At 39.0% G+C, this 25,985-nt stretch overlaps 1 protein-coding gene across 1 annotated transcript in view; it reads right to left on the bottom strand.

Moving 5' to 3' along the window:
* The window catches only part of LOC124260084 (microtubule-associated serine/threonine-protein kinase 3-like), a 194,952-nt gene that overhangs the window by 37,293 nt on the left and 131,674 nt on the right, over window positions 1–25,985 (bottom strand). The window contains 1 exon segment of the mRNA XM_046694332.1: window positions 24,817–24,890. Within this exon segment, the coding sequence (XP_046550288.1) occupies window positions 24,817–24,890 (74 nt within the window).

Below are 25,985 nucleotides of genomic sequence, written 5' to 3' on the forward strand. Positions count from 1 at the left end.
ATCTTAACGTCGGTTACCAAGGCAGTGACGTCATTACAGTGTGACGTCATGCAAAGATTGTACTACAGTACAAAACTATTCCGCAACCTCTTTATGAAACCGGTTTCGGTTTGAAACCAAAATATTACAAAAATACTCTATTTTGTCAATTTAAAGCATGTAAGACGTGGGTAATAAATAAAATACCACACAAGGTCTCATTACATACTAATTATACGAAACTCGTGACCTTCCTATGTTATCTGACCTTTTGCTTTCGCTCGGTCAGATACCATAGGAAGGACACTCGTTTCGTATAATTCGTATGTAATGAGACCTCGTGTAGTATTCTCTATGTACCTCACATAAGTGAGACAGAATGAAATGAAACTTATCTAATAAGACCTCCTCATAAAACCCGCATTACTTTCAACAAGACCGCTGAATCCCACTGAATGAAATTCCACATCAATCTGATTTGACAAAGTACAAGGAAATGACCAATTAAATCAGGAAATAGTGTGAATAAAAAATAGAATAATAATCAATATCATTTTGTTCCATAAAGAGAAGACATGATGGATGTGTAATCGCAAAATGATTGGTTTTAAGATTCACCCAAAATAGCAAATTTGATACAATGCTTGCGAGGGTCGCCATTTGGAAGCAAATACCTGGAATGATGAGATCTGACAGGTAGACAGGGAAATGCATAATAGAAAAGCTTTTTATGACCTGGAAAGACAGGCAGCTTGTTGTTTATTAAATCTTCCTGTAGACTTTCGCTGCTATCACTGAAAGTGTCGTCTGCCTCCTGTCATCTACAGCAAATGATACTGCTAATATAGGGTTGCTGTGACAACCAGGTTACTGGCACACAGAATACAATGGCAGTGTTTTTGCAAACCAAAACCTGCCCATTGTGAAACATTAATTTGCTGGTGGAGACTGCGGAAATTTGCAGCCAAGATCTAAGGGTGGTACTCACAGGGGATATTCGCTGTTGCCATGGTGATCATGTGGATAGCCATGGGCACCAATGATAGACAATTGAAAAGATTCTGGGGATATATGACAGCAGAGAAATACATTACAAAACTGATGCTCTTAAGCTGTCAGATATGGACACAATTAACATTTCACGGAATCTGTTGCCCAATTTGATATCTTCTGTGTTTGTATTTATTAGCCCCTGAAAAAATATTTCATCAACAGCTTTATGAAAACGAAAAACATTCAAAAAGTAACATTACATTTTATTTTACATTTTTATGAGTTCATGCCTGTAAATTGTCTCTTGCACTGGCTTTATAGCTTTCATGGAAGTACAACAATGGTTATTTACATAAACTGACCAACTTGAAAATCAAATATTAGGATTGCATTCTCAGAAACAGCAAAGAAAACAATTATCAAAACCAATATTGACAAATGTCGAGAGAAAGTTTTAGAGGCTGATGATGTATTCATATGTATTGAATATAAATGTATGGTTTTATGATGCTTTTAGCAATATTCCAGCGGGGAACACAAGAAATGGGCTTCACACATTGTACACATGTGGGGAATTGAACCCGGGTCTTCGCCGTGACGAGCGAATGCCTTAACCACTAGACTAGCCCACCAACCAGGGATCACAGGAGGCACTGACTGTAACATGCTGTAGGCTACAGTCAGCAAAATTACAGCCATGAACCCCGCTGGGCCAGACTGCCTTGATTGTAGGAGCAACAAACCATTTATTCTTATCACTCCAAATATAAGAGACCAAAGCTGTCTTCTTTAACTTATTGCCATGAAATATTTGTTGACCAGTTGTTCAGCTTAGACACAATTCAGAAGGGTATGATTCTTATAAACCAAGAATGACAATCGCAATGAATCTGTGACATAGAAACAATTATCTGATCCTCACCCCAAAAGGGGAGACAACTCTACATACCCTAAGATGGCCACAGATGATCAAAATCACTTTCATCCAGACATTTTACAAGTATGACAGCAAACATATGAAAGATGCCAATGAAAACAAAACCTAAAACCTCATTCTGAGTCTCCAAGACCAAACAAGTAAACCAGAGTGGAGATGACTGAACTGTTTTCCACTACTGAGACAGGCAGAACAGTGACCTTTACTTCAGTCATAATTACCCAATGATTAAGAAGAAACTGACAACATTGGTGTGTCTACTGGGAAATTGAGGGATAATCCTGTCAGCCGAAGAAGGCGGTAGTCGTCATAAGTGATGTACCAAAATCCACTAAGGTCAATAGTCCACCACCATTCAGCCCCATCAGGGAGCAGTAACTCAAGGACAGTTCTGCATCCACATCAGTGAAGACTTCAGAAAGGATCTGATTTCCCATGTTACTCACTAGCATTTAAAAAATTCTAAATATTAAAGTTTGGATGTTGCTTTTGTATGCAATGGTGAGTGAGAGTGAGTGAGTGAAGTTTTACGCGGCACTCAGCACTATTCCAGCTATATGGCGGTGGTCTGTAAATAATCAGGTCTGGACCAGAAAATTCAGTGATCAACAGCATGAGCATCGATCTGGGCAATTGGGAACCAATGACATGTGTCAAGCAAATCAGTGAGTCAGACCACCCGATTCCGTTAGCCTTTTTTTAAAATATGTGAGAATAAAATTTATTTTGAATAATTTGACATTTCTGTATATTTCAATTTATCATTAGTAAGTATGCTGAAGACTGCAAGGGAGCTGACATTTGTGTTAGGACTGTACAATATGTATTCATCAGTAACAATATCAAAGGTTCATTCTTCATCAGTATTCACGTGGGATGGTTGATTTATTGGTGCACAATCCCACACAGTGGGGAACCAGAAATGACATCAATGATGATCATGAATCAATGATGGTCATTCTGCAAAGGCTCCATTGATGGTACTGTGCCTGAACTAACAGGAAATGAACAATTGTACATTTTCTTTTTTATTCACCTAATTTTTGTTACGATAATTGTTGTTCTATGTGTAAGTAAAGGCTTTCTCCGCCTCAACCAAGAACAGAACTAATTATCTCAAAGTAGTCCTGTTGGTGCAACTGTACAGTCATGTTAACAAACAGTCAGAGTGATATGATTGCATTTGGCAAATGAGTCCTGATCCAGAGATGTTCTTTAGGAGAATGATTAATGTGACTTCCTCATGCAGGGCCATTAAACTACTCATGTAAATTGGCCCTCAGCTATAAAAAAACGAAACTGATATGGCACGCCAATCTTCCGATCGACGAACCATCCATATTATAGCATATTTTTCAGGAGCCTGAATCAAACTACGGCAGATGATTCTGCTGAGCTCGTGACCGAGATGGATTGATAATAGGCTGAAGTTACTCATCCACACGGTCTTTACATAACTGTCTAGACTGTCCAATACTTTTATTGTGAAACCTGTCGAGACCAAGCATACATCAACACATACATTAGCACTGTCACATGACATTTGCTACAGGGACGTGGGGAAATACCCAGAATTAATTAAGCACTCTTCCATGTCCCTAAAGGTTCCATATGAAATTGGAATACTAAAATAGACCCCTGTAGAGATGAATGCTTCAGGATGTAATGCAATGGTAAGAAGGTGCTAATGCAACTATTCCATGCAGACTTGTGATTAAATTCCAGGTGAGTGAGTGAGTGAGTGCAGTTGTGCACAAAGGTTATGAGTGAGTGAGTGAGTGAGTTTACTTTTACACCGTACTCAGCAATATTCCAGCTATAAGGCAGTGGTCTGTAAATAATCAAATCTGGACCAGACAATCCAGTTATCAACAGCATGAGCATCGCCTCTTCCGACAAGCATGGGTTACTGAAGATCAATTCTTACCCGGATCTTCACAGGTGATTGAGTGAGTGAGTGAGTGAGACCATATTTCAAATGAATGTGTTATGTTTTCTTTCGTTTTTATCAAAAAGAGTGAGTGTGTTTAGTTTTAAACTGCAGTTAGCAATATTCCAGCAGTTTCTCCAGCAGTGGCGGGGGAAACCAGAAATGGCCTTCACACATTGTACCTATGTAGGGAAGAGAACCCGGGTGTTTGGCGTGACAAGCGGACACTTTAACCACTTGGCTACCCCAATGCCCCCCCATCCATTATCTGTTGCTGATTAAATAAACATGAACAGATTTCCAAGATATCACCTGATGAAGGGACCTGGAATGGTCTCGAAACATCATGAGAGAAATTAAAAAAGAAGTTTAATCCATAAAAATATCTTGGACATCAATGTACAAGTTCTAAATGCCACTGAAAGACATCATGAATAGATTTGTTCAATTCAACAAAATATCAGTGTGACCGGCACATTCAACATCAACATTCATCTTTAACTCAAGCCTAATATATTCCTTGACAATTCAAACAAGATAGTCACAGCTACAGAGTTTCTTTGGAACAGGCATTATGATAAAACCTGAGCTTGTGTTATGATATCTTTGAACTTTCATCACTATCACAAACCGCTGAAGTAAGTTTATATCACCAACTATATCTATGAAGGGAACTTGAATCACTGTCATAAAACCACTGAAATGAGCTTGTATCACTGTCATAAACCAATCATTTATGCTTCAGCATAGTTAGTTTGGGATTCAATGACTCCAATTCTTATAATGCATGGAATAAATCATACAATTGGCCTGAAGTTAAAAATCCTCTTAACCTAATGATCTGGTCTGAAGGGCACTGATAATCAAGCATGTCTGTTTTTACAGGTGGTAACACACATCTGTTCAGGTCTATAATCCACATTCACACCAATCACTATCTGCATTCACAGCCATTACTATCTAAATTCACAGCCATTATTTTGTCCCCATTTTCAGAATCAGTGATTCAGCCAGATTAACAGTTATTTTAATGATCGTTTTGATCTTTAAAAATATATCACTGGAAGCAGCTTTGAAAACCACTTCATTTTCAGAAGTCCACAAAAATAACCTGTCAAAGTACAGAAAAACAACATGTATTTTGGGGGACATATTTGTCTACATTTGCATCAGCAATTCCTGGGATTAAGTCAGCCTTATCACTGAAAGCCAACAGTCACTGAACATCGAAAAAGACTTATCTTTTTCCTTTCAGAATTAGCAATTTTACATAAACATGCTCCAAACCACCCTTGTCCTATTATCATCATTAACAGAAGGCATGTGGGAGCTGTCTGTCCAATCCCCAAAGGATTCAAAGACCGAACATACTTATAGTATCAAAAATACTGGACCTCTCCAGACTTCAGTCACCTTGGATTACACTACAAATGTCTAAAAATAACAAACAGATCCTGTGACCTTTTACTAATCCTCAAAGTGAGAAAAAAGATCAGCTTGCCTGTGCTGTGCCTCTGAAGCTAGTCAGTAAACAGAGGCCATAGGGTAATAAATTTGAAGGCTAGGTAACTTGCTGAAATGTAATCACAACTTTCATCCAAGGTTCTTGGTCATGTGGACGACATTTCGATGGCAGAAAATCAATATATTATGGCTTTAGCTTAGACTTAAACTACCTGATGATGACGATACCACTCTGATAGCAATGAACGGCATCGTGCTTCATGAAGCAGTTTCCATGACAATAGTTTGCAGTACTCAGCATAATGTTTGTCATTAATGCGACCATTACCTTCCTATCTTACTATGGAGTAAACTATAACATGGCACTGTTACAAAGATCCATATAATGATAAGTTGACATTCTCAATTTACATTTCCTCTAATCTCTGGGGCGGTGGGGTAAGCCTAGTGGTTAAAGCTTTTGCTCGTCACGCCGAAGACCTAGGTTCGATTCCCCACATGGGCACAATGTGTGAAGCCCATTTCTGGTGTCCCCCGCCGGGATATTGCTGGAATATTGCTAAAAGCGGCGTAAAACCAAACTCACTCACTCACACCTCTAATCTCTTATCATGCTGAAAGAAAAGCATACTGTAACAGCACTCTGAAATAGTGAGTGAGTAAGCTTAGTTTTGCGCCGCTTTTAGAAATATTCCAGCAATATCACAGCAGGGGACACCACATGGGCTACACACATTGTACCCATGTTGGAATCGAACCCGGGTCTTTGCGCGTGACGAGCGGACGCCTTAACTCCTAATCAACCCCACCGCCCCATTTCTAAAATAAACAAAACAAGGACTTATTTCACAGACTGAATGAGTGAGTCAGGTTCTTTGCTGCTCTTTCAATCAGTATTGTTACCTGACACCAAAGACCTGTGAAGAAGTAAAACCTAAACCTTTGGCATGATGAAACCCTCCTCACGCCATTGTTCTATATCCCACCACCAAGAAAACAAGCTTGTCATAATTACAGAACAAATCTGATCTGTGTCCCCTTCTTGAATGACAAAGCCTTTGTATTTCATATAGACCAAGCAAAAAAGATTCTTGAAACAAAACAAGAAATATTCTTGACCCATCAATCTAGAATTTAAGATACCATTCAATCACTAAATGAATCATTTTGTCTTGGGTGGATCGATGCATCCATCATCAATGTTCTGGCAGACAATCCAATCAATGTTTCCTCTATTTGTTTACCACCACAGGAACACACAAACAAAACATCCTCAAAAATCAATGCCAGGTCTGTATACATGGCTATATGCCATAGCTGCAGTTCTTTAGCTTCTGAAAAGAAACATCGATCAGAAAAGCTTACAAGCAGATAACCGTGTAGTTTAGGAGAGTGCAAGGTGTTGAAGCGAGGTCTGTCTGCGATTGGTGTGGAAGTGATAGAGTTCTGACCTGTGTCAGTCTGTGACTATTGTCTTCAGCTGCTTTCAGCAATATTCTTGCCATGACATTTACCAATGCTCGCAATCGGACATCTTGAACATGGGTGTTTAGCAAGGCAAAATAATGTAATTGCTAATTTGCTGGCTTTGCATATCTGATTAAACACATTCCAATTGCAGTTTATTTGTCCAATAATTCAGAGCTAATGTTGTCAAACTAGAAATTCATCCTTATTCTAATTACAGGGTCACAAGTCTCAATTTCACCAAAGGTGCTATTTGCAACATCTGTATTTAGAATCAAATGAATCCTTTAAGGTAAGACCACAACCCTGCACATGGACTAAATGACAGTTTCATAAACCTAGGTCCCGATCCAAAAAGCATTCATAACATTACGACCTGTCGTAACTCTATAGCTTATCATAAGCTACGAATGACGTAATGCTACAAACGCCCTGTGGATCAGGACCCTGGGGAACATATTAGTAGGTATACGTACTAAAGCAATTAAAAATGCACCACAACATCACCTTGTTCTTCTAGGGCATTGTGTGGGTGGACTACACATTGTTTCAGCTCTTTGATGAAGTTATAACATGGTTTCTGTACGCTACAATTAACAGTGCAAGTGACATGAGTGCAACAGCCTTCAATAAATAAGATATTGCTGAGCGTGGCATTAAAAGAGAATCAATCAATCAATCAATCAATCAATGGATATACAGTAGAGGCCAACACACTCAGTAATGGAACTGTTTTTCGAAGTTTTAAAATATTTTTTATTCCTAGTTGTTTGTTGTTTATCAATAAACAATTAAGCCTAGACCAGACAATCTAGAGATTTACATCCAAAGCATTAATCTACACAACAGTAATGAGATAACATGGATCAGTAAAGTCATTGAACCTAATCCCCCAAATATACTAGTCACTTCTTCAGCCTTTTTGTGTTGTGTTGCTCAAACCCAGATCTTCTACTTAAATTAGCCGTTGATCACTGGATTGTCTGGTCCAGACTAGATTTACAGACTGCTGACATACAGCTAGAATATTGTTGAAATAAATAAACAATCAAACAAACAAACTTACATCAGCATGTATGGGTACCAGGAAGGACAAATAGATTCAATCTCACAACACGTTATCAGAACAAACTATGATGTCAACTGTCAACTTATGACCACCGTTTATGTTGCGACATGTTGATATTCCATCAAAAACTTTTCTTTCCGTTCTTTATACATGCTCAGGCAAAAACAATCACAACTATTTTTATCACAAAGAAACCCAACAACACAAAACCCAACAACACAAACCCAAAGTAGAAGAATGAAGGATCAAACTGTGTTTGTGAAAAATCGTTCTGACAAGCAACACTTTCTGCAGTTGTCAGAACCACTCAAATACAACAACCCGCTTCAGGCAATATACTAAGATAGCACTTCACAATGAGAGCTCTAAAACAATTCTATCCTTTTGTGATATTTCTAAACGCAAGTCCCAATATCAATATTACTCCGCTTTACCCAACAATGTAAACATCACAGGTATATTTTTATACTCAGAAAGAGCAATGACATTTATAATGACAGACAACAGCTGCCACTAAAGTTCTTTAACAAGAAGGATGTGATTTATAACCGACAACAGCTGACACTATTGTTTCATGTTAAACAGCCTAGACAATGATAGCCCATGTTTTCTCACAATAAATTATTTACTACATTTTCACCTACTTTGTTAAAAACATGAAGATGTTTTTCATTATTATTTTGGAGACATTAAGGCATCAGTGAACATTAACAATACTCATGGAAATGCATAAGGGAGCACACGAAAGTACAAGTGTTCCTTTATTCTTTTCCAGGTTTCTTCACAAGGTATGTATTGCACTGTGAGTGAAATTCTGGAAATACATAAAGGAACACTTGTACTTTCATGTGTTCCCTTATTTGTTTCCATGAGTATATCAGCAGATACAACTTACACACTCAATGTAAAAGAAAATGATTTTTGAAACCAGAATTTAGTGATAGCAGATAACTATTATAACATGATCATAACTTGACCACCAAAACAAAGTTGGGTTAAAGATCTCTGTCCATCATATCTTCCTCTTGGGGGCATTCATTACCACTTTTCATCAAACTCTGACATCGTCTTTTCTTCTCTGAAGACTTAACCCGTGAAGATCCAGGTTAGAATTGGTCTTCAGCAACACATGCTTGTCGTAAGAGGCGACTAACAGGATCAGGTTGTCAGGCTTGCTGACTTGGTTGAGATGTCATCGTATCCCAATTGCATAGATCGATGATCATGCTGGAATATTGTTGAGTGCGGCGTAAAACTAAACTCACTCACTCATCTTCTTTTCTTCTCTGAAGACTTAACCCGTGAAGATCCGGGTTAGAATTGGTCTGCAGCAACACATGCTTGTCGTAAAAGGCGACTAACAGGATCGGGTTGTCAGGCTTGCTGACTTGGTTGACACATGTCATTGTCTCCCAATTGCGTAGATCGATGATCATGCTGTTGATTACTGGATTGTCTGGTCCAGACTCGATCATTTACAGACTGCTGCCATACAGCTGGAATATTGTTGAGTGCAGCATTAAACAACAACCAAACCAACCAATCTCTGACGATTTTTCTTTTCAGAGAAGCCTATCTCTTTACTACACATAGTTGTGAGTCAAGAACTATATTCATCATCATTATTCATCTTACTCAACCACAAGAAATTAGGCTCCTCTACAAAGACTCAGTCTCTCCCCACTGACTAAGTCATGAATTGTTCACACAAAGTATGAATGTGTAAGGTGTATTTTCATTAAGTAAAGAAACAGGAGCACCAACAATGCAATTTTCACCCCTTGATCTGAAAGTACTTTGAGACAATCAAATTCCATGAGTGGGTGTTTTGTAGCACGATAAACAAGGAAAAAATCTCCATTAATTATCGCCTTGGCAAAATGCTCTTAGAACTTCTATAAATATTTGAATGTCAGCAACAGAAAATGTTCAGTCTCGACTTACGCAGGATCCCCATATACATAAATGAAGTGTTTCTGGAATATTTCAGAAATAAGAAACTACAATGGCAACAGAAAGGTCATGGTTTACACAGCTGATAAATGCTTCCACTTTAGTTAGCATTAATTATTAAAGGCATCACACCAAGGCACAGTGAGGTGACACGGAGTTCAAGACTGTTCAGCTTGTAGCAGTCCAGACTGATGATGGTTTACACTGCAAGCCCACTGCTTGTAACACTCTGGACTAATGCCAGTTTTACATACAGCATGGATACCCTGCTCACTGTAGGGCTGCAACCAATACACTACGTGGCGAATATGATACGTATCATGAATATTGGGTAGCGAGAGGTTTTCTTGCTGTAATTGTTTTATGCTTATATATACCTGTATGTCAATACAAATAATACTGTAAGATATGATTAAACAGTTAACTGTTCATATTCACTAGGGCTGCAACAAATACACTATGTGGCGAATATGATACGTATCATTAATATTGGGTAACGAATACGAAATATTATTCAGGAATATAATATCGTAGTTAAGTGATTGATGTACAATATGGAACGCCCATGCTGCCAGTTTTGTTTTGTCACAGCAATAACCAGTGATCTCATGACACTCAAATTTGGGTTGTAATAGTTATAGTTGACAGTACCATGTGCGGCCTTGGCAAACTAACATGACTTGCGCTACTGCAAGGCTAGTACATATTCATTTCTTGCATATCTCACTTTCCAAAAGTACACAAGGGTTTAAGTAAAATTGGCTCCCTTAAAAAAATCGTAAATAATCGTTAATATTCGGTTCTCGTGACCACGAATAACGAATTGAATTCATGAAGGGCTACGGTTCGATTCACCGAAATGCGATTGAATTGTTACAGCCTTACTTCTCAGGCAGTATAGCTGACAAGCCTTTGTTGAACTGTCCTGATACCAGGCAGGGAAACAACATGTATCATCTTTTAATACCTTTTAACACCTGTTGGACTGACTGACTCTTCTCCATCAGTACCAGTCACCAAGGCAACCATCTTTAAATACCTTCAAGGCTTATACACTGGAATCCTAAACTCCATAAAAAAAACTATAAACTGAAGCAAATTAGTGATCCTAGCAAGATTGGTGTAAGTCAAACCATACTTTCTCGTCCCCAGTGACTGAAATCTGTGATGTGTATATATACTCAGACAGTTACTAATTACCCAATTTCCATGGCAATGATGTCTCACGTTTCTCACAAGACCTCTTATTCACAGTCTAGATCTTGGCTTGAGATCAGCTACAGGAGCCATCAATTTTCACTATAAGGCTTGAAAACACAACTCAACAGTACAAGCAGTATGGTGAAATCTAACCACTAAGAATTTCAAATAGATTATTACATTTCCTTTTAGATTTAACTATTTTCATTGTATTCACTGTAGGTAATGAGTTAGAAATCAATGTTTATTTTCATTAAATTATTGAATAAACTATATGCTATAGCTTGCCATCTACACAGCAGTAGGGGCGGTGGGGTGGCCTTCGCGTTCGCTCGTCATGCTGAAGATCCACATGGGTACAACGTGTGAAGCCCATTTCTGGTGTCCCCTGCTGGAATATTACTAAAAAGGGCGTAAACCTAAACTTACTCACTCACTCTACACAGCAGTAAAGCTCAAGAGTAGTGGACTTCAGCTCGCTGTATTTTTAACACCTGCGATGCACATCAGAAATGGAAACCATGATGTTCACCTTAACACTTTAAACAAGAAAGAAAATAGGCACATGAATGAATTTGTCGATGGACTTAGTCCTGCATTGATTTCCTATTCCTACAATAGTGAAGTTCTAAGTTCTGTGCAGGCTTCTGAGGACTACATGTATGCAAAACATACACTTCTCCTCTCAATGCCCACAGACAGATAAACCTACTGGTTGCCATGCTTACAGAGCTGTTATTTCAGACAAAGTTCAATAGAAATCCAAGCAATCACCGCCAGGTCATGGAATTGTCTTTGAAAGTTATTGTGAAGACTTTTATGCCATGAAACTTAAGATAAGCAGATCAATATCTGATAACCTCTAAGGTTTAATACAAAGTATTATATCAAATGTGGTCATTTCATTATTGAGCATGATTTGAAAATGAATCCACATCTTGATGCTAAATATTCAGTACCAGACCATTTATTATGAATCAGAGCCCAAGATAGAGCTTATAAAAGAAGAAGTATGTTTCAAACATCAAAGCATACAGGTGTAGGTATTATGAACCAGAGCCCCAGATATAACCTTATAACAGAAGTATGTTTCAAATGTCGAAAAACATTTAAATGTCAAAGTACTTGAAACATTTCATTATAAATTATTTCACATTCACCATTTCTGAAATTGAAACATTTCTTCATAAATTATTTCACATTCACCATAAATTATTTCACATTCACCATTTCTTTCTTAATGAAATGAAAGAAAATGAAACGCAACAAAATCAACAATTCATTGTCAGTTTATCATAACCATACATTCAACTGATGCTTAGCATGTTTCACCATTTCAGAAAAATAATCATCACAAATATTTGAGTGGTTACAAATATGAATCTTATATGAATGACATCCTGTTAAGATAAATATCCTGACCAAAACTTACTTCTCCTGAATCTTGTCCTGCTCCTGCGAGCATCCTCAACGGTTGGAGGGTGGAGACTCTCAATGGATGTGGAAAACCACATGTGCTCAGGTGAGCGGCGAAAAATGACAATATCCTCCTCCATGTCCCCAGTGGAAACGAGCTGATACACTGAAAACCTGTTGTCAACTAGTGGAACTGCAGGTAGACGTTCTATTGATTCCGATTACCTTACACACCCAACCAGAATGCACAATGAAGGTATTTGTAGGAAATCACAACTCAAAAGCAAGATGTTCATGGTGTCGCCATGCTACAGCGTATTGAGTGTCACACGACTTGAGCCGATGTTCAAATCTGCAGAAAATTGAATTGCAGGAATGATATTAGCTGGGTAAATTTGATCTTGATGTGACAGGAGACCGACAATCTCTGTTGTTTTTCCCTTTCAATAGATTACGTCCATCTTCCATCACACATCACGTCATGAAAAAAGCCCAGGGATACTCCCAATTCTTCCCCGACCCCCAGATAATCAATACACAGCCTTGAAGATGCAGTTTTGACAGCAGCAGCCTTTCGATCCATCCATCTATTTTCCTGTGGTAGAGGCTCATCAATGGAAATCAATCCCCTGATCAGACCAGCACCATTCCAGCAGTATCTACTGCAAGCTATAAGCAATACTAGCTTGCAGTCTGTTCATACGCAGACTTGGCAGAAGCACAGTAAATCATAAGGCCACATCGGCAACGAGATAGATGCTGTCGCATCGGTCACTCATCTCTTGATGGCTGGTCGAGCATGCTCTTCAGTCTCCCTCTGCAATGTTCATGTGGAAAGCGTGGTTCCTCATGTTAATCAGTAATTATCTTTTACTCTCCGCTTTCAATGAGACCTCACAAGCAGGACCTACAATGTCGTCTGCTCGTGCAGACGGTGCGAATGCCAATCAAATACAATCTCTGAGAGAGCTTTACAAATATGTTCTAATCCACCCATCAGTTGCGTTGCCAGGGCTCAAAAGCTGAACTCCTCGGTCATCAGCGTGTCACTTGACAATATTAGCTGCTGACCACCATTTTGAGACTGGTCTTCTTTGACATAACATCCATTCAATTATTCTGCTTATAATTAGCCACCACCTGCGTGGAAGGAATTCCAACAAATATTGAAAGGAAAAGATCTTGTTAAAAATATCCATAATCTACATGATGCAGACCTTTGATCTATGCACAGAAGAGGAGAGATGAAAAAAGACAGGGAGTGCTATCAGAATTAGCAACCAGTGCACAAGTGCGTGCCCAACACCAATATCTTCTCGCCTCTGATCATTGCCATGGAGGGATAGCAGCATTGCAATAATCACTGTATGCGGACTTCCCAATATTCAAACCCACCAGTCATCGAACTGTAGTTACAATTAACACCAGACCAAACTAAGCTTCTTACATTTGTAGTTCAGCTGTACCATACATCCTTGCCAGCATTAATGGGAGACAAATCTAAAGGGTTGGTATGCTGATCTGGATAATGCAATCACCTTGCAACAAATCATGGTAGCACCACCAAACAGCCTTGACAATTGTCTTGCATCTAATTAGAACATACAGATCAAGCCAGGCACATATGTTGAGATACATACTGACAACTAGGGATGTCACGATACATAATTTTCATGAATCGATACGTATCACGATACCCATGTCACGATTTGATATGTATCTCGATACCTATTTTCGTGGTATTATTGCATAAATTTAGTTACATTTTGAACATTAATATTTCATATTATATAACTGTCCATGAAAAGATCAACTTTTTTTATTCTCAGAGATTAAAAAGTTCTAATTTCTCATCTTTGTGCATGAAAAATAATCATTTATAACTCTCATAACATAAAAAACATGATACAATTGCAAAATGTAAACAATACATAAACATATTTAAACCGATACTTTCAAAACTAAATATCGATACAGTTTTGAACGTATCAATAATTGTATCGTCCGAGAAAAAGTATCGATGTATCATGGCATCCCTACTGACAACCCATCATGCCCTAGTTAAGAAAAAACTGCACAAGTAAAGAAACTATTTCCTGATTCCATTAAACTGTATAACTTTCCATTACCTGACAAGGCCCTGCGTGACCGACCTGTTGACACTGACAAATGTGTTTTGGGGGTAATCACTTTCTGGAAGCAATTACAGAGTCATTCCTTCCAGAGGTCCTTCCATCTTTTCTTACTACTGCCATCAACTAATTAGCAGGATACACATTTGCCAGTTAGACTGAGAATTAACCTACATGGTTATAGCATTCCTATATTGCCTCTTGTTGTCAGAAATAATTTAGCTTGGGCAAATGATTGTAAATGTAACGTTAGTTTGTAAACTAAATTGTAATATAAGAATTGGGATTAACTGAAATAACACGCTAGGTAGATTTCACTGTTGCAACTTTCCAGGCATGTAACTATGAACACAATGACATACTGTCAACAGAAAGGTCAGTTAAATAACAAGGGTTCAATGCCCCTGCAAGATGTCATACACACACAGGTTGGGGTACTCCTGTGGTGCCTTCACCGGTCACCCACTAGGTTTCAAATCCTCTGCAAGGTGGGAAATGTCCCGTGGTGCATTCACTGGTCATCCACAAGGTTTCAAATCCTCTGCAAGGTGGGGTGGTCCAGTGGTGCATTCACCGGTCATACACACGGGTGCGAATCCTCTGCAAGGTGGGTCGGTCCCATGGTGCATTCACCAGTCATACACACAGGTTCAAATCCTCTGCAAGGTGGGGTGGTCCCGTGGTGCATTCACCAGTCGTACACACGGGTTCAAATCCTCAGCAAGGTGGAGTGGTCCCGGGGTGCATTCACCAGTCATACACAGGGGTTCAAATCCTCTGCAAGGTGGGGTGGTGCTGTGGTGCATTCACCAGTCATACACACGGGTTCAAATCCTCAGGAAGGTGGGGTGGTCCCGTGGTACATTCACCAGTCATACACATGGGTTCAAATCCTCTGCAAGGTGGTGTCCACTGACAGTACAACAATTCTCTATTGCATCCCAAATATACATCATTGTACCCAGGGGTGAAATGATACAATTGTGCACCAGTGCATCTTGAGTTTTTGTGCGATTATGCAATATACAATATGAAACAAGACGATACACTTGTTAAAATATACCACTTTCTTCTCTTTCAATGATCCCCTAAAACTTTTTTTTTCAGTCAAAGTTTGGATTTCCACTACCAAAATAGCCGCTAAGAACAGTTAGCATTGCCTTTTGAACCTGTTCTGAAATATTTATAGTCAAGAAGTTTCTACCAGAGTTGACGCAAATATGTGTACTGAGACATGTATCATATGACCTATATTGTTTCACCCTTTACAATGACTCACACCTCATAATGACTATTAACGTCAACGCAATTCAAACAGACAATACTAGGTGAGATCAATTTGATGACAGGGCAGTAAAAAAAATGAGTAACGATCGCAATCCAGACTAGCAAAGAAATATAATATTAATAAGAGAGACCCAGCATATCTATTTTCAACAATCTAGATGAATATCAATAAACCAGACAGGCACCTGCTTTCAGTTGTTGACATTTACTAACATTGAGTCAATGTCAACATTGGAAACATACGTACAGCTTGGAACCTGCTGGAAGCTTTGCTCTTCTCTTGCCAAATATAGAATCTGAAGATGTTTATTTGCATGAAGGTACATTGATCTGGGGAATGACGGGCACCTGACACCTACATTGCTGTACACTATTACAGGTCATCGCGACATGCATCCATAATGTTATATTACAGATTATAAGAGCAATAAATGCAAAAGTATTTTATTTGATGCATTTCTGGTATATGCAAAGGCGCCATCTTCATCTTTGACCATTATAAATACCGAGACCATCGTACCATTGGTACCCCTCCCACCATGTTTCAAGAGCAGTTCTAGGGCGGTGGGGTAGCCTTGTTGTTAAAGTGTTCGCTTGTCACGCCAAAGACCCGGGTTTGAATCCCCACATGGGTATAATGTGTGAAGCCCATTTCTGGTGTCCCCTGCTGTGATATTGCTGGAGTATTGCTAAAAGCAACATAAAACTTAACTCACTCACTTAAGAGCAGTTCCTGAATGTGATACCAGCAATTTGACTTGGAGGTGAGACGGGTTTAATGTAGTGTTCCAGATCATTTCACTAACATCGGGATGTGCTTAGGCATGTGTATGGCAGCTTGTTCTAGGACAGACTTAGGCCAGATTCCCAGTGCAATCCTATTGCAATACCATGCTGCACTTTAACATAGTTAGAATCTTGAGTTGCTGCTTAACAAAGCTATTTTAGCATGATTCAAGTTATGGTTTGTGGACGTGCTCAGTTTACTGTATTATCATCTAATCTACCACCAACATTTAATGTTAAAAATAATGTTACATTGAATCTGCCAATCAGGTGATATTTTCCAACCATCTTCAACCAAGAAGCTATTCAACAGAAGAGAAAAAAGAAGAAAAAAAAAAACAACCAAGCAGGGACCACAGATGAAACGTTGAAATAAAACACACAATAAAAAAGAGAGAGAAAATTAGCCCAATGGGAAGATGGTGGGGGAAAAAATGTGTCTACAGCCTATCATTTCGACGAGTAGAAGAACACTGGATAATCGTTCACCTTTAACATATAGCTTAGGGATACAGTGGCTCAACCTCATAAAGATCTCATCAGTTGGCTGTTTTGACCTAAGTAGGTAATTTCATCACCTTGGCACACACTCTGTCCTCTATTGTGGCTTCACACGCAGTAAGTTAACTACGGTTCTGTGATGTCGACTCCTTCAAACGATGATCACACCATCTTCCAGTCCCGTCACCTGTATTGATCTTAAAACTCTCCCACTGGGGCATCTAGTACCAATGACTGCTGACAGGAGGGACTAGTTGGGCTTGCCTACAGACAGTCTGCCAACAACACACATCAGGCCCAATCTATCGACTCAGTCATGGGAGCGACCATGATGCAAGGTCTCAGTGGGGCAGTGTCAAAATTCAAAAGAACAAATATTATATCATTCTGCGGCATAACAATGCTTTCTGAGCAAATGTGTGATATTTCACCAGCATACTACCGAGACTTAATATTCTGTACAATTGTTTATGGTTAGTGAAAAGTGAAACACTTCTCTTCAGTAAGTGAGTGAGCGAGTATGGTCTTACGCCACATTTAGCAATATTCCAGCAACATCATGGCTGGGACACCAGAAATGGGCTTCACACATTGTACCAATGTGGGAATTCGAACCAGAGTCTTTGGTGTGACGAGCGAACGCTTTAACCACTTGACTACCCTGCCGCCCTGAAACTTCTCTTGAAAACAATACTGTGATGACGACCCAGATACAGCATTCAGGGCGATGTTGTAATAGAGGTGGAACATTTTCAGGAACTGTATGCTTTACATAACATAGACACTGGAAATCCAACACTGGAAAAAGGTGTGATGAGCAATTGCTTTAACCAATAGGCTACAGCACCTCTCATAAAACTGAATAAACTATTGATGCATCCCAAATATCCATGATCCAAAGCAACTTGATTCATAGCAAGTTAAAACAAGAAGACAAAGTCATCAATATCCCCCGCAATGGCAAAATACGCTTCGTGATTATGTCTACGAGTTACGATTATGTCAAATATTTAGGTGTGTATATAGAAAGGTGGAAGGAGAGTATTGAAAGGTTTTTAAAGTTCTGCTCCACAAAGCAGCACTATCATCAATTTCAGTCTAAGTCAAACTTGTTGCCAAGGAAATGCCAAAAATATTTTATTCAGAATTCCAAAACTACCAAAAGGCACAAGTACACCACCAGATCTATCTATGTGCCAAGTTTGGTGAAGAAATAGTGAACGGTTTTAGAGTTCTGCTCCAGAAAAGAGCACAACCACCAATTTCAGTCTAAGTCAAACTTGTTGCCATGGAAACGCCAAAAATATTTTATTCAGAATTCCAAAACTACCAAAAGGCACAAGTACACCACCAGATCTATCTATGTGCCAAGTTTGGTGAAGAAATAGTGAACGGTTTTAGAGTTCTGCTCCAGGAAAGAGCACAACCACCAATTTCAGTCTAAGTCAAACTTGTTGCCATGGAAATGCCAAAAATATTTTATTCAGAATTCCAAAACTACCAAAAGGCACAAGTACACCACCAGATCTATCTATGTGCCAAGTTTGGTGAAGAAATAGTGAACGGTTTTAGAGTTCTGCTCCAGAAAAGAGCACAACCACCAATTTCAGTCTAAGTCAAACTTGTTGCCATGGAAACGCCAAAAATATTTTATTCAGAATTCCAAAACTACCAAAAGGCACAAGTACACCACCAGATCTATCTATGTGCCAAGTTTGGTGAAGAAATATTGAACGGTTTTAGAGTTCTGCTCCAGGAAAGAGCACAACCACCAATTTCAGTCTAAGTCAAACTTGTTGCCATGGAAACGCCAAAAATATTTTATTCAGAATTCCAAAACTACCAAAAGGCACAAGTACACCACCAGATCTATCTATGTGCCAAGTTGGGTGAATTAATAGTGAACAGTTTTAGAGGAAAAGACACGCACGCACGGACGGAGTCCATTTTAATACCCCCCGCAAAACGCGTTGCGGGGGATAATAACAGTTACCATCAATGTCACAAAACACAAAAGTCAATAGATGTACTTAACTGCCCACTAATATATATATCAGAATGACATCAGGAAATTGCCATTTTGAAGCATTTTACAAAGGGTGAGTGAGTGAGTGAGCATGGTTTTATGCCGCTTTTAGCAATATTCCAGCAATACCATGGCAGGGGACACCAAAAACAGGCTTTACACATTGTACCCATGTGGGGATTTGAACCTGGCCTTTGGCAAGACAAACGAATGCTTACACCACTTGGCTACCCCATCACCCTCATTTTGTAAGAACAAGTGGACTAAAAGTTGTTGATACCATTTTCAATCAACTGTTAAACATGATTGAATCTTCAATCAAATATCAGCCATACATAATCAACATGGCCAGCATCCCACTCTAACTCGGATAACAACGACCTTTGGCCATAGCATGAATATTTGATGTAAATGTCACCCTACTAATGCTCCGAGATCCTACTGGCGCCATCCTGATCTGTGGGTCGTGCCTGCTCAATCCTTTACCACACAGGATAAGTATACAATGCCTATATATTCCCCACAAAATGGTTCCATCACAGCATTCACTATCGATTCAGACAAAATTCATTGATTCAGACAGAAACCTCATGTATAGGTTTCTGTTGAAATTATTTCAACATAACTTTTTGCCACAGAGACAGGAGTTTGTATTTCAGAATAAACATTTTCTGTTACACATCACACCTCTGACTTAATGTTTGCCATTGATCCTTCTCCATGTTTAACTTTGTTGATATTAGATGTTGTGAGTGAGTAAGTGGAGTGGAGTGGAGTGGAGTGGTGTGAGTGAGTGGTGTGAGTGGTGTGAGTAGTGTGAGTGAGTGAGTGAGTGAGTGAGTGAGTGGAGTGAGTGAGTGAGTGAGTGAGTGAGTGGATGCTTTTAGCAATATTCCAGCAGGGGACGCCAGAAAAAATGGGCTTCACACATTCTACCCATGTGGGCAATCAAACCCGGATCTTCAGCATGACAAGCGAATGCTTTAACCACTAGACTACCCCACTGCCCCCTGTGGAAAGATGTAGTGATCTAGTTTCTAACCACATTATGGAATCCAAGGAAGCTTGATAACATAATTACAAGCCATTGAAACTGTTCAATGAATCAATACACCCTAATGTCATTGACTTCTTTAAAGTTCTCTTTTAAAATCTTTTAAGACACTTTCCACTGGAATCATATTAAAAGGGAGATCTGGTCTGAAAAAATGGCAGTTAAAGCAAGATTCCATTTGTTGAGTTCAGTCCAGTTCTAATAGGTCAAGGATAAATCAAGGACTCGTATCGTGCCCTTGGCAGGCACTTAGAGGGAAATTGCTTTATTTTACCACTTTGGTCAGTGAAATACATGCTGTTTTCACGAAGCCATATAAGTAATTATTCTATGACAAGAACTGAGACATCTGTAATTCCAATTTGGTGATTTTGCTGTGCGGACTTGAGTCCAAATATCAGTAAGTGAGTTTAGGTTTACACCGCACTCAGCAATATTCGAGCTATATGGCAGAGGTCTGTAAATAATCGAGTCTAGACCAATCCAGTGATCAATAGTATGAGCATCGATCTTCGCAGTTGGGATACGATGACGTGTGTCAACCAAGTCAGTGAGTCCAAATATCAGTCTCTCAGTAGGTCCAGATACACTGCTGGTTTAACAATGTCCCAGCCAATGGTTGCTTTAATTACATGGGTACACTGTCAGTTTCAATTAGCAGTCCTAAATATGTGATCGGGGACTACTACAGCCAGTTTGATTCAAGTCAGTAAGCAGCCGTTTGCTTGTCCACTTACTCAGGGTTTATAATCCACTCAAGGTCCATATTCCGGCCCATGGCATCTGCAATTTTAACTGCTGCTAATCTTGTGTCACAGGACATTCTATCTTTACAAAATGAAATTCTTCAAAGGCATTTAGAAGTTGGTGTAGTAATACAAGACGAATCTTATGGATAACAACTTCTTGATCTATTTTTCACAACGTTTCTGGGCTAGGATACAAAATGGCCTCCAGCTTTTTCAGTACAAGCAAGATGATCTGGCTAGCTGCATCACAACCCACTTTCACATCGCTTTACTCCCTTTGCCCATCAGAAATAAGATGGTAATCAGGGTACGTCGATTTACTTATATATCTATCAAGAGGTTACAATGACATTCACAGCAGCCATTTATATTTCGTTTGTCCTTTGTTACATGATCATCAAACGTGAAACATCCATTATTCCAAACGTCAGTTGTTCAACAGTATCACCAGTGTATAAAGATGTAAGTATTTTAAGTCACATGCAACATCATGTCCAACACTGGGAATCTATCCTTACTTTCAATTTCTGAAAGGACTCCATGTGATCAATGACTGAATACTTGCTCCATATGAACAAATGCCAAACATACAAAATCTTTTGCATAAGTAACCAAATCATTTTCCACTTCAGGAAACAACATCAAACTGTCAAAGGGAGATTTCTATGAGAATTTTGTTCAGTCTTTGCATCAGCTAGAAGCATATATTTCAATAGTTTCACGCTCATCATTCCAAGAAACAATTAAACTGAACATGCAAAGAAAACAAATCAACACGTATGTCAACAAAATTTAATCTGTGTAAACCCGACACGAAAACAGATAAAAAAAGTCTGTGAACATTTCACAGAATGAAGCACCAAAAGTGTGTGTGATATTGGTTTTACGTCGCTTTTAGCAATATTCTAGCAATATGACGATGGTGGACACCAGAAATGGGCTTCACACATTGTACCCATGTGGGGAATCAAACCCAGGTCTTCGGCGTGATGAGCGAACGCTTTAACCACTAGGCTACCCCAACGCCCTGAAGCACCAAAAGGCTGAGGTAAGTTAAATAAATATGTCCGTCCTTATTCAAAATCAGTTACATTCTTATCAAAACAAACAAATTTTCCAGTCTGCTGCTTTATGCTTTTAGAGTCTATCCATCATACATCATTCATCAATCACAAAACTTACAGTGCTCACAAAATCAATAAAACAACAAGGTGGTAAATACTGGAAATAACTGTGCATTAAGACGTGGACACGATAAGAGTTTCACCAAGTCCGATCACCAGTCTGGCACCTGCTACCTCTCATCACAATTATTTTTTCCGCACGGATCATATGTGTCCTTTCATTAGTTCGCCTAAACCAGAGGGCACGATAACAAGATGACATACACATACCATTTCCTGTCAGAGTTCCCTGTAATTTTCCCATCACGGACAAATCAATAACATGTTCTACTAAAGACTATTCAAGGCCACTGGTTCCAGATGCTGATTTCTTTCCGTACACGGATTCATTATTTTGAAAAAACTACTTGTGTTCAACAAAAAGAGAAAGAAAGAATCTGAAGAATGAAATGTCTTGAACATGACAAATTATCTCCCTGTTATAGACATGGCAACAAGTATAAACAGCAGTACAGCAATATTTACAAATTCTAACATGGTTTTAGTTGTGAATGTTATAGTGGCATAAATAACAAAGAATGACTAAATAAAATTGTAATAATATACTGTTTTGGGTAAAATCATGTATTTTTGCCCTGTACATTTTTTTTTAATTCAATTTTCAAACAATCATTGAATACCGTATATTATGTGTAAGACCAAAACACACAGCCTGCAGAAGGGGGTCGGCTTATCTACGGGTGACACTTTCAAACTTTTTTTCTGGTGACCAGTAAGGAAACAACATCGTATCGTTTGCATGAACGAGCAAGAGAAAAAGACTTTGTCAGTAAAGACGTCAAAGTTGCAATTAAACATCACTAGACAAGATTATTTACCTTTTCAGTTCTAATTTCTTTTATGTAGGGATTAAGATAACCACGTGTATTTGTCTCGTATATAGAGACCCGTAAATAGCAATCAGCTGTGCACACGTTTCCCGGCGATCTACTGGTGATTTAGTTTAAATATACCCAATAATATAATGAGGTGAATTCTGATGCAGTGATCGGTAAAATATAATATCTAAAACCATTATTTTACTAACTAAAATATATCCTTGCATTGTGAAATTTAAATTACAGGTTTTGCTCAAAAAATGTAAAAACTATGTATAGTCATCACTGTCTTCATCACGTGTTACTGTAAACTAATGGTCCATGGATGACGAGGTGGTAATCAGTTTGTGAATGTGATCGTCAGCGTACAATAAAGGTGACACTTAGTGAAACAATATATATAAGTATCCATTTTCTAACAACTACACTTCATTTCAAGACGTGAGTAGATGCAATATGTTAGTGATTGCTGTGAATAATGCGGACCGAAGATATAATTATCGGTAACTGCCAGTTGTCTTGTGGTCTGAGTTGGCCGCGATTAGGACCCCATTGCAAGGGGTCGGATTATGTACAAAACATACCATTTTGATACTGATTTTAAGGGTCAGGTTATGGGATCACCTTATCTACGGTAATACACGGTAAATCTTATTTGTATGGCGAGTAAAGATTCACTTAATACTTATCTAAGCTTCAATTTCTTGACACAAACACACCCAGTACGGATCTGTTATGGCAGGGAGAGTTACCTCCCTTGAAAAAACAAGCTCCATAAACCATTCTTCTGAGCTAATACTTCTATCGTTATCAGTGATTCTGAGCAATCCTTTTGAAAACATATTCACCAGAACCAATCTCACTACAACAAAAGATCAGCTATGACCTGAAATTAACTCAATTCAAGACATCACGCATCAGCAAATGTTTTCTTACGCAAGCAACAAGTGAATGAGTTCAGATTAACATACTATGCAGTATTTCACTTACATTACAGCATGTGAGCCCAGGTGGGTAAAAAAGCCCCAGGTGAGTGAGTGAGGTTAGTTTTACACCGCACTCAGCAATATTCCAGCTATATGGCGGCAGTCTGTAAATAATCGAGTCTGGACCAGACAATCCAGTGATCAACAACATGAGCATCGATCTGCACAATTGGGATATGATGACTTGTGTCAACCAAGCCAGCAAGCCTGACCACCCAATCTCGTTAGTCGCCTCTTACGACATGCATGGGTTACTGAAGGTTCATTCTAACCCAGACCTTCACGGGTACTTCTGAGATAAGACCCATCCAGGATTTAACCCCACACACTCCTAATCGCCAGAACTCAAAGCCAATGACTCAGTCCACTCAGCCACCAAGGCTTCCACAAATATGTAAATCTGGCAACTGGTAGTCTAGATTACATACTTTGTGTACACTTCTGAAAAGTAAAGATTGGCATAGCTCTCACTGTCGAAAGCTATGAATATACAAAGCCTTTTAGAAAATGGTCAGAAGTAACCTATTATATTTAAGATAACACTTAGTGAAGTACAAATCATGGTGTAGCCAACAAACAAAGCTATGGTTTTGACAAAACAATGATCAGTGTGAATTTGGGATTCACCCAGATCCAAAATGTTGTTTGACGTCGCACTCGGCAATATTCCAGCTATATAGCGAAGGTCTGTAAATAATCGAGTCTGCACCAGACCAGTGATCAACAGCATGAGCATCAAGCTATGCAATTGGCATACGATGACGTGTCAACCAAGTAAGCGAGCCTGACCATCCGTACCTGTTAGTCGCCTCTTACGACAAGCATGGGTTACTGAAGATCAATTCTAACCTGGCTCTTCACAGGTCGATACAAAAGGGGACTTACCAAGTATCTGTGGTGAGGGACATCTCTGAGGTAAGGTGGGCGAGGTAGTGGATCCATGGACAGTCTTCTTACGACTGGAAGAGAAACATTTCATGCTATATTACACACAATTTATTGAGATCACAACAAACAGCATGCATCAAGAATGAAGATTCTTTAGTTGGACCTGGGCGAGTTGCCTTTTTTAAAGTCTCCTTTACATCGAAGATCATGTGTTTCTTACACACCTTAGGGAATTGTTGTGAAATGCTGTGGCTTATATAACAGGGCTATATGCCCCCCGGATCTGACAAGAATGGAAACACTTATAAAATCACTGCAGGAAATCAGGAAACTTTCAAGAAGCAGATCGATCATTTATCAATATCATAGCTGATATAATCAGGGATTGGGATAGAGAACTTTGACAATGGCCAATTTTCAGGATTATTAGCCATTTTCTGAAGTTAGAATTGGCCACTGCCCTTGTATCAATGACAAATTATAATTAAAAGGCAAAAACAAAAGAATCTAAACTATTTATGATAGCAGGAAGCACATGACTCAAATATATATTTTGGTTCCTAACAAATAAACATGTGTTAATGGTTCTCTTTTTTCTGTAAAAACATTGAAAAGCCCATCTGTTATTGGATAAGATGTCAGAGCTTGTGTTTTTGCATGTTGGTTTGATGTTTAAAACCACACTTATCAATATTCCACTTAAAACAGTGGCCTAGTAATAAGTGAAACAGGACCAGACAATCCAGTGATGAACATCTAAGCAATAGGGATGTGAAACAGGACCAGACAATCCAGTGATGAACATCTACACAATAGGGATGTGATTGCATGCATTAACCAACTGAACAAGAAACACCCGATTCTGGTTGTCGCCTCATGGGATGCAAAACATCCTATCTCAGCAGGCTCCAATTTCTAAAATAGGCCACCAGGCTGCCGACAACGAGGAGAAAGGCCACAACTTGCTTATAAGTTTCATCCCTTCCCCTGATCTGCACATGGCAGCATGTGCAATGATAGGATGTCATCAAAATCCTTCCCATACCCCTCAGCCCACTCAAGATTAGACAGACCCAGGTAAAACCTGTGTTTCCCGATATATGTTTGAAAATAATTTGATTTTGCTAACGTCATCTTGGCACACAGAAAATCTTCACTATTCACTT

This window comes from Haliotis rubra, unplaced genomic scaffold (genome assembly GCF_003918875.1).
Source record: "Haliotis rubra isolate DU_JTF1 unplaced genomic scaffold, ASM391887v1 Scf75, whole genome shotgun sequence".
Lineage (NCBI taxonomy): Eukaryota > Metazoa > Mollusca > Gastropoda > Lepetellida > Haliotidae > Haliotis > Haliotis rubra.